Below are 9,301 nucleotides of genomic sequence, written 5' to 3'. Positions count from 1 at the left end.
GGGTTCTGGTCTGTACCCAGTGGGGTTCTGGTCTGTACCCAGCTGGGTTCTGGTCTGTACCCAGTGGGGTTCTGGTGCCTGGATGTGATATTTTGAATTGTCCTGTCTGCCTCAGAGTATTTCCTGGAAGACTGCATCCAGATGACCAACTTTGTCCCTCCGCCAATGGACCGGAAGAAGAAGGACAAAGACGAGGACGGCGGAGACGATGACGTGAGGACGGCGAGTCTGATGGGACCTCCAGCCTGGTTCTGGTTCTGGTTGTGGTTCTGACCTCTCCTCTCTGCAGACCAACTGTAACCTGATCTGCGGGTCGGACTACACGCCGGAGACGAAGCGGTCCCTGGCTCAGATCAGTGAGAAGGAGACGTCGTTCGAGCTGGTGGAGGCTCTGCTGAAGTACATCGAGACGCTGCAGGTGGCCGGAGCCGTTCTGGTCTTCCTGCCCGGCTGGAACCTCATCTACTCCATGCAGCGCCACCTGGAGACCAACCCGCACTTTGGTACCGGAACCCGTCCGTCCGGCGCCAGAGTCTCCTGCAGACGTGAGCTAACGCTGTGTCGCTCTGGTTCCAGGAAGTAGCCGGTACCACATCCTGCCGCTGCACAGCCAGATCCCCCGGGAGGAGCAGAGGCGGGTGTTTGAGCCGGTTCCGGACAGCGTCACCAAGGTGAGTTCTGGGAAAACGCCGGGAGCCGCTCCGCTTCCCGGCGGACAGGAAGTTGACTCTGGGTCCGACGTTCCAGGTCATCCTGTCCACCAACATCGCCGAGACCAGCATCACCATCAACGACGTCGTCTACGTCATCGACTCCTGCAAGTAAGAGCTCTGACCTCCTGACCCCCTGATTAAAGACCTCCTGACCCCTGACCTCCTGGTTAACCTGGGTTCGTCCTGACAGGCAGAAGGTGAAGCTCTTCACCTCCCATAACAACATGACCAACTACGCCACCGTCTGGGCCTCCAAGACCAACCTGGAGCAGAGGAAAGGTCGCGCCGGCCGAGTGCGAGCCGGGTTCTGCTTCCACCTCTGCAGCCGCGCTCGCTTCGACAAGTAGGCCCGCCGACCCGGACCCGTCCGGAACCGCCACGAGCCGCGGACATCATCGTGCGTTTGTGTTCCCCGCAGGCTGGAGACGCACATGACCCCCGAGATCTTCAGGACGCCGCTGCACGAGGTGGCGCTCAGCATCAAGCTGCTGAGGCTCGGCGGCATCGGCAACTTCCTGTCCAAGGCCATCGAACCGCCGCCGCTGGACGCCGTCATCGAGGCGGAGTTCACTCTCCGAGGTGGGCGGTGGATTCAGACGTTTCATCTGTTCCAGCCTGAATGTTCTCCTAGGAGCCTTCAGGGGGCGCTGCTCTCATTTTAACCTCCACTGGAGTTTAAGGGCGTCTGATAAACATTTTACACAAAAAGCAAAACTAAAAAATGATTAATGCAGGTCTGATTATGGTGACATTCATGTTAGAGCTGCAAATAAAGGTTATTATTATAAAATCAGGTTTTTAATAACCAGAGTCACTTTCCCTAAATCCTCTTTGGCTAAAAATGATCCAAATTATTAGGAAGCTGATTAAATAAATTTAATGTAAAACCTAAATAACTGGACATGTTAGCTTACACTGTAAAACCAACATGAAGAAAAATTATTTTTAAAATTATTTCTGACAAAAACAAAATAAAACAAAATGATTTGAAGACAAACATCACAGAAAATCTGTTTTATTCGAACCGAAAAAGAAAAAACTTTTAATTCTCCTTATTTATGTTTAAATGTGTTTTTATATTTTCTACAGTTAAAACAGCAACAATATAATCGTCTCTAAAGAAAATATCAGAGTTTATGTCCCTTTGAAGAGCTCACTGGTTCTACTGGTTCTACTGGTTTGACTGGTTTGACTGGTTCTACTGGTTTTAACTGGTTCTACTGGTTTGACTGGTTTTAACTGGTTCTACTGGTTTTAACTGGTTCTACTGGTTCTACTGGTTTTAACTGGTTCTACTGGTTTTAACTGGTTCTAACTGGTTCTACTGGTTATATCTGGTTATAACTGGTTCCACTGGTTCTACTGGTTATGACTGGTTATTTCTGGTAATAACTGGTTCTACTGGTTCCACTGGTTCTACTGGTTATAACTGGTTATATCTGGTTTCCCCTGTTTTTATTGGTTATAACTGGTTCTACTGGTTATAACTGGTTCCACTGGTTCTACTGGTTATAACTGGTTCTACTGGTTATATCTGGTTATAACTGGTTCCACTGGTTCTACTGGTTATAACTGGTTCTACTGGTTATATCTGGTTATAACTGGTTCCACTGGTTCTACTGGTCTAACTGGTTCTACTGGGTCTAACTGGTTCCACTGGTCTAACTGGTCATATCTGGTTCTAACTGGTTCCACTGGTTCCTCTCCAGACCTGGACGCCCTGGACTCCAACGATGAGCTGACTCCGTTGGGTCGGATTCTGGCCCGGCTGCCCATCGAGCCTCGTCTGGGGAAGATGATGATCATGGGCTGCATCTTCCAGTGGGTTCCTGCCGCTCCGCTCTTCTTCTGCAGCCTCTCCGGCTCTCTGACGGCTCTCTGTCGCCCCCCAGTGTCGGAGACGCCATGTGCACCATCTCGGCCGCTTCCTGTTTCCCGGAGCCGTTCATCAACGACGGGAAGCGCCTCGGCTTCGTCCACAGGAACTTCTCCGGCAGCCGCTTCTCGGACCACGTGGCGCTGCTGTCGGTCTTCCAGGCCTGGGACGACGTCAGGTGAGCCGGTCGGTTCTGTCGGACCCGACATCAGAACTGAGGCTGTCGCAATAAATCAGTTGAAACGAGCTCAATCATTTGCATGATTTAGTTTTTCTATTTTCTCTGTTTTGGTAGAAAGATGACATAATTTACTCAGTAAGCCCAACAGAATAAACCTCCAGAGGCAAACAAGGTGGTGAACGGAGACATGGGAGGATTTACTCCACTGACATGTTGGATGACGAAGCTCTTCAGTTTGATGTTTGGTCTCAATTGGATATTAGAGGTCAAAGTGCTTTACATAAAGTGATGAATCATCATTCAGTCACCAGTGGAGAAACCAACATTACATTTTGTCCAGTTCCTCCATCGTCGTCACTGTCCAGAAACATGAGATGGCCTAATCAAAACCCGGCTGTTGTTCTGGTTCTGCTCAGGGTTAACGGTGAAGAGGCTGAGAACCGTTTCTGCGAACACAAACGTCTCAACATGTCCACCCTGAGGATGACCTGGGAGGCCAAGGTGCAGCTGAAGGACATCCTGGTGAACTCTGGCTTTCCTGAAGGTACCTGAACGCCCCGCGGCTCTGCGGCGCCCCGGCTCGGTGCCGACCGTGACGCCGGTCCGTTTCCTCCTGCAGGCTGCCTGATGACCCAGATGTTCAACACGGTGGGACCCGACAACAACCTGGACGTGGTGGTGTCCCTGCTGACCTACGGCTCCTACCCCAACGTCTGCTTCCACAAGGAGAAGAGGAAGATCCTGACCACCGAGGGCCGCAACGCGCTCATCCACAAGTCCTCCGTCAACTGCCCCTTCAGCAGCCACGACATCCACTACCCCTCGCCCTTCTTCGTCTTCGGAGAGAAGGTGGGCCGCCGCCGCCGCAGCCGGACTGGTTCTGGTCCGGAGGCTCCCGGCTGAGGTTCTGGTTCTGTTTCAGATCCGGACCCGGGCCATCTCGGCTAAGGGGATGACGCTGGTGAGTCCACTGCAGCTGCTGCTGTTCGCCTGCAAGAAGATCAGCTCCAACGGCGAAATCGTGGAGCTGGACGACTGGTGAGACGCTACGGGTGGTCCGGGGACCGGTTCTGCTGGGGGGCTGGTTCTGCTGGGGGGCCGGTTCTGCTTTAGGACCGGTTCTGTGGGGGACTGGATCAGCACCAGATTATCAGCAGATATCATCATCATCATCATCATAGAGGGAAATAATCCAGGCTGTGGTTCTGTTGGTTCTGTTGGTTCTGGATCTCACAGAATATTTGGATGTTTCCCTGATGATCCGGTTGACCCGGTTCTGTTGGAACTACAGCTGGTTGCATGTCCAGCTGTTGCTGTTCATCAGGAGCGACGAGTCGATTTCTGAAACCTTCATCAGGAACTTAGTTTAATCAGGACAAAACGAGCAAAAGGCCACAGAACTAAACATTTAGAGGAAACTGTCCGTCAGTCTGTCGTAACTCTGAGGATCTGCTGATCCTCCCCTCATGTCCTCCAGGATCAAGCTGAAGATCCGCCATGAGGTGGCCGGCGCCATCGCCGCCCTGCGGGCCGGCCTGGAGGCTCTGGTGGTGGAGGTCACCAAGGACCCGGAGTTCATCAGCCAGCTGGACCAGGGCAACGAGAAGCTGCTCAACACCATCAGACAGGTGTCCAAACCGTCCGCCGCCGGGATCAACCTGATGGCCGCCAACCAGAGGTACCAGAGAGGCCGTCGGTTCGATTCCCACACCCCGACCCGCTGAGGGCGAGCTGAAGGGTCTGCTGTCTGTCTGCAGGATGGGGGACGGGCCGCGACCTCCCAAGATGGCGCGCTTCGATGGAGGAGGTGGAGGAGGAGGATACGGAGGAGGAAGAGGAGGATACGGCGGAGGAGGGGGGGGCTACAGAGGAGGAGGAGGGGGGTACAGGGGCGGATACTAAACAGAGTGAGACCTCCTGTCGTTCAGCAGATCTTCGTCCCTCCAGTTTGTTTCTCTGGAGCCTCCATGTTTGTTTTTATTGATGTTTCCAATAAATCTGAGATGTTTCCACCTGAAGCTGCTTCATCTTCATCATCTGCTCCTCTTCATCGTCTGCTCCTCTTCATCATCTGCTCCTCTTCATCGTCTGCTCCTCTTCATCATCTGCTCCTCTTCATCATCTGCTCCTCTTCATCATCTGCTTTTGATCGGACCAGGAACCTGATGGACCAGATCAGACGTTGGTTTTACAGGTGTAGTTCTCCAGAAGCACCAGCAGGGGGCAGTTTGACGTCTCGTCTTCCTCCAGATTCTTGCAGAAACTAAAGGAAAATAATAATAAATGTGGAACATTTGGTGAAGTTTGATTAATTTTAAGTTGGATTAGGTTCAGTTTTGTAGTAAAAACTGTTCAAATGTTTATTTAAAATCATTTTTAACCCATTTAATCCTTTAATCTACCCGAGTCCTGGACTTTTGACCTGCTGTGATCAATCAGCAGGTCATTGATCAGCTGATGATTGATCTTCTGATCTGGAAGCTCAGAGTCCTGGACTGTCGATGAGTTTTTGGGTTTTAATTAACTGATATCAAAGATCCAGAGACATTTTGGTTCAAAACGTAAAAACGTGTGAATGTTGCTTCGTTCTGATTCCAGCAGGAGGAAAATATTTGACGGACGTCATAAACTGTTCCCGTTGGTGATCAGTTCCCTCCTCTGAGCTCCTGCTTCAGCGTTTTCCTTGGAATAAACTGATTTTCCGGGACCAGGTGTTCCTCAGGGCTCGTTCTTTGGCCCCACCTGGTTTTTATCCAGCTCCGTTTTTCACCGATACGCAGACGATGAGCTGATGATCTGATCAAACTTCACTCTGTTTCAAACTGACCAAACCAGATATGCTTCTGGTCCTCGTGTCTTTGAGTTTATACGTAATATTTCAATATATTTCAATGAGTTTCATTATTGTTGGTTTTTATAATCCAACAAAATGCTGAACAACTCAAACTGCAGCCGGTCGTTTCAGCACATGGGAGTGAAAAAGCTGTAATATGAACATATGAAGATCATACTCTTTATTTTCACAGTTCCATTATTAAACTATAAAATCAGATTTTTATTTCTGCACATGAAAAGGTCCCTATAGGAACAATGTTTAAAAAAAGTCAATAATATATGCAAAATATTTAAAAACTGAAATTTAAACATTGTTTTCATTCTATTAAAATGTTTTTCTATCAGTTCATTAGTGGCAGGAAGAACTGGGACTCAAACCCACAACCTGCAGGGAGGTTTCTGCAGGCAGCAGATCGACCAACCGGCATTAAGATGAATCACTCTGGCAGGTTTAACACCTTTCAAGAAGTTTAATCCATCGTCTTACACCTCCTGTCCCTTAGTGGGGTCAGGAGGTGCTGCTGCCTCTCCAGTGGGCGTTTCAGGAGAGAGGCGGGGTCAACAGGAAGGTCACCTGGAAGGTCGCCAGTCTGTCGCAGGGCAACACAGAGACACACAACCACACACACCTAGAGAGAATTTAGACAGAAACAATTAACCTGACAGTCATGTTTCTGGACTGTGGGAGGAAACCAGAGTACCCGGAGAAAACCCACCATGCACAGGGAGAACATGGAGACTCCATGCAGGAAGACCGGGAATCGAACCCAGAACCTTCTTGCTGCAGGGCAACTGCTCCACCGTGCAGCCCCTAATATGAGAATCATTTTTAAAAAATAAACATTTTTCTCTTTATTTAGATTTTAATAAAAATATCAGAATGATTTATTCTGAAAATCAAAGTGTTTAAATTTTATTACCATCAGAAACGAAACATTTTCTCTGATTTTAAGGTTCGTTTGGTTCCGGATGAATTAAACATCCTGACATAAACTAAAAGGTAGAAAAATCAAATAAAAAGGAAATTTTATGTCTAAAACATATTTATGAATATTTGATCCATATCCTCTGTGATGGACTGACGACCTGTCCAGGTGACCCGCCTCTCACCCGGAACGTTCACTGGAGAACCAGAACCCCCCCGACCCAGTTGGGGACCTGGATGGATGGATGGATGGATGGATGGATGGATGGATGGATGGATGGATGGATGACAGAAATCCTGTTCATGCCTTTGTCCACTAGGGGTCTCTGTCCCCCGTCCTGTGAGGATTTTATCCCAGAGACCAGCAGGAACAAAATCTGCTCCAGGATCAGTTTCATGTTTTATCTCCGGGAATTCTCCTGCTTTTCCTAAATCTGGGAGTTTTTCCACGCAGCAGCAACTTCAACTCTGACCTGAATATTAAACACGTGATTTGGCGCAGACCGGACTTTGAAAAGTGTGGTGAATGTTTAAGTTTGCGCAGTGATTGCGGGTGCGCAGCGGCTCTGCGGTGATTTGGTGACTCCGGAGGAAGAGGCGGACTCTTCTCCGCAGCCTGTGCGCCTCGGAGCTGCGCAGTAGCGGACTGGGTGTAGTCTGGACTCCCGTCTTTTCCTGCTGGAGTTGTGGGTGCATGGCGGCGGACACAAAGAGCTGAGCGCGACCTCGGACATCCAGAGAGCAGCAGCAGAGAGCCGCGGAGCCGGAGCCACCAGTCGCTCCTCGTTTTCCAGGATCCTCCAGTCCGGGATCGTTCCTGCGGGAAACTGACGGGGAAAACTTTGGGAAAGTTTCGGGAAAGCTCCGATGGGAGTTTTGCGGCCGATCGAGAGGACGGAGCGGGCGGGCAGGATGCAGAACCTGATCCGGGCTCTGGTGGCGTGCAGCTGGGTGGCCGCGGTGTGCGTCCGCGGCGCCATGGATGAGTGCGCGGACGAGCAGGGCCGACCGCAGCGCTGCATGCCGGAGTTCGTGAACGCGGCCTTCAACGTGACGGTGGAGGCCACCAACACCTGCGGCTCCCCGCCGGAGGAGTACTGCGTCCAGACCGGCGCCACCGGGGTCACCAAGTCCTGCCACATCTGCGACGCGCGGGATCCCCGGAACCACCACAACGCCGCGTACCTGACCGACTACAACAACCAGCAGGACGCCACCTGGTGGCAGAGCCAGACCATGCTGGCGGGGATCCAGTACCCCAACTCCATCAACCTCACCCTGCACCTCGGTAAGAGCCCGGCCTGCGGGCCCAAGACACACACTGCGCTACACTCACTGCGCCTAAACAGGCTGCGCCACTGCGCCGATTGGAGACCTTGGTCACTAAATATCTAAAAATTGGTTTTCACTGAAGTACAGCTGCTGTGTGGAAGGGATCTGGGGCAGATTAGAGACCTTGGGAACTTTGGGTTCAGATGAAGAACTTCTGGGACAGATTAGGGACTTTTGGGACAGATTAGGGAATTCTGGGGCAGATTAGGGACTTCTGGGGCAGATTAGGGACTTCTGGGACAGATCAGGGACTTCTGGGACAGATTAGGGACTTCTGGGACAGATCAGGGACTTCTGGGACAGATTAGGGACTTTTGGGGCAGATTAGGGACTTCTGGGGCAGATTGGGGACGTTTGGGACATATTAGGGACTTTTGGGGCAGATTAGAGACTTCTGGGGCAGATTACAGACTACAGGGGCATATTAGAGACTTCTGGGACAGATCAGGGACTTCTGGGACAAATTGGGGACATCTGGGGCAGATTAGGGACGTTTGGGGCATATTAGGAACTTTTGGGGCAGATTAGGGACTTCTGGGGCAGATTAGGGACTTCTGGGGCAGATTAGAGACTTCTGGGACATATTAGGGACTTCTGGGACAGATTAGAGACTTCTGGGACAGATTAGGGACTTTTGGGGCAGATTTGGGACTACNATTAGGGACTTCTGGGACAGATTAGAGACTTCTGGGACAGATTAGGGACTTTTGGGGCAGATTAGGGACTACGGGGCAGATCAGGGACTTATGGGGCAGATTAGGGACTTCTGGGACAGATTAGGGACTTCTGGGGCAGATTAGGGACTTCTGGGTGCCGGTCAGGAATGCTGCTGGACATCAGAAACTTTACTGCAGATCATTCTGATCATTTAAATCTGCAGGCTGTGATGAATCTCTGTTCTGCTCTGTTCAGGACTTTCTTCATTGGGGGTTCTGGATGGTTCTGACCAGAACCGTCTGGTCAGAACCATCGGGGCTCGGCTCAGCTTGACCTGCAGGGTTCTGCTGTACCAGCCACCTTTGAACGCATCATCTGGTGTTAGATTCAGGTTCTTTGGGTGTAAATGTGCTGCAGATGTTTCTGCTGAAGAGCCTGAATGAAATAAATAAGAAAAAGAAAATGGCTAAAGCTAAAGTAAGTATGATGATCATGTTAGGGTCTATAAATGTAGATATTTGTACATCTGGTGATCTTTTATTGGTGATCTGTTATTGGTGATCTGTTATTGGTGGTGACTGGAGTTTGTTCAGTTCAGCTGCAACTCAATGGTGAAACTGGATGGTTTTGATCTCCAGGCGATTTAAAGATGTTTGAAATTATTTCTGCCTGTTTTTGATGTTTTCTCTTTTTTCTGGTTATTAACGATCCATCTGGTTCATCACTGTCTTCCTCGTTAATCTGGTTATTAACGATCCATCTGGTTCATCACTGTCTTCCTC

The 9,301-nt window shown here is 50.2% G+C and overlaps 2 protein-coding genes across 5 annotated transcripts in view; both read left to right on the top strand.

The window, feature by feature from the left end:
- Positions 1-5,072, top strand: part of dhx9 (DEAH (Asp-Glu-Ala-His) box helicase 9) — a 15,416-nt gene extending 10,344 nt beyond the window's left edge. For both annotated transcript variants that reach the window (XM_008434672.2, XM_008434673.2), the window contains 13 exons: positions 116-213; positions 290-503; positions 577-671; positions 748-821; positions 904-1,056; positions 1,132-1,292; positions 2,423-2,534; positions 2,606-2,767; positions 3,187-3,314; positions 3,390-3,619; positions 3,693-3,808; positions 4,248-4,448; positions 4,528-5,072. In XM_008434672.2, the coding sequence (XP_008432894.1) occupies positions 116-213; positions 290-503; positions 577-671; positions 748-821; positions 904-1,056; positions 1,132-1,292; positions 2,423-2,534; positions 2,606-2,767; positions 3,187-3,314; positions 3,390-3,619; positions 3,693-3,808; positions 4,248-4,448; positions 4,528-4,672 (1,889 nt within the window). In that variant the 3' untranslated portion in view covers positions 4,673-5,072. The remainder of the gene's footprint in view (positions 1-115; positions 214-289; positions 504-576; positions 672-747; positions 822-903; positions 1,057-1,131; positions 1,293-2,422; positions 2,535-2,605; positions 2,768-3,186; positions 3,315-3,389; positions 3,620-3,692; positions 3,809-4,247; positions 4,449-4,527) is intronic.
- An 819-nt stretch (positions 5,073-5,891) lies between these two features.
- lamc1 (laminin, gamma 1) overlaps positions 5,892-9,301 on the top strand; it is a 41,864-nt gene continuing 38,454 nt past the window's right edge. For 2 of the 3 annotated variants that reach the window (XR_536019.2, XM_008434671.2), the window contains exon 1: positions 7,398-7,818. Coding sequence is in view for 2 of the 3 variants with exons in the window: in XM_008434671.2 (XP_008432893.1) it covers positions 7,398-7,818 (421 nt within the window). In the remaining variant the exon portion in view is untranslated. Of the gene's footprint in view, positions 6,055-6,850; positions 7,819-9,301 lie in introns of those variants that run through there. The other variant, XM_017309949.1, reaches the window with a different exon arrangement.

This window comes from Poecilia reticulata, linkage group LG17 (assembly GCF_000633615.1).
Source record: "Poecilia reticulata strain Guanapo linkage group LG17, Guppy_female_1.0+MT, whole genome shotgun sequence".
Taxonomy (NCBI): Eukaryota; Metazoa; Chordata; class Actinopteri; order Cyprinodontiformes; family Poeciliidae; genus Poecilia; species Poecilia reticulata.
The sequence above is the reverse complement of the archived record's forward strand: the minus strand, read 5'-3'. Positions and strand labels throughout refer to the sequence as shown.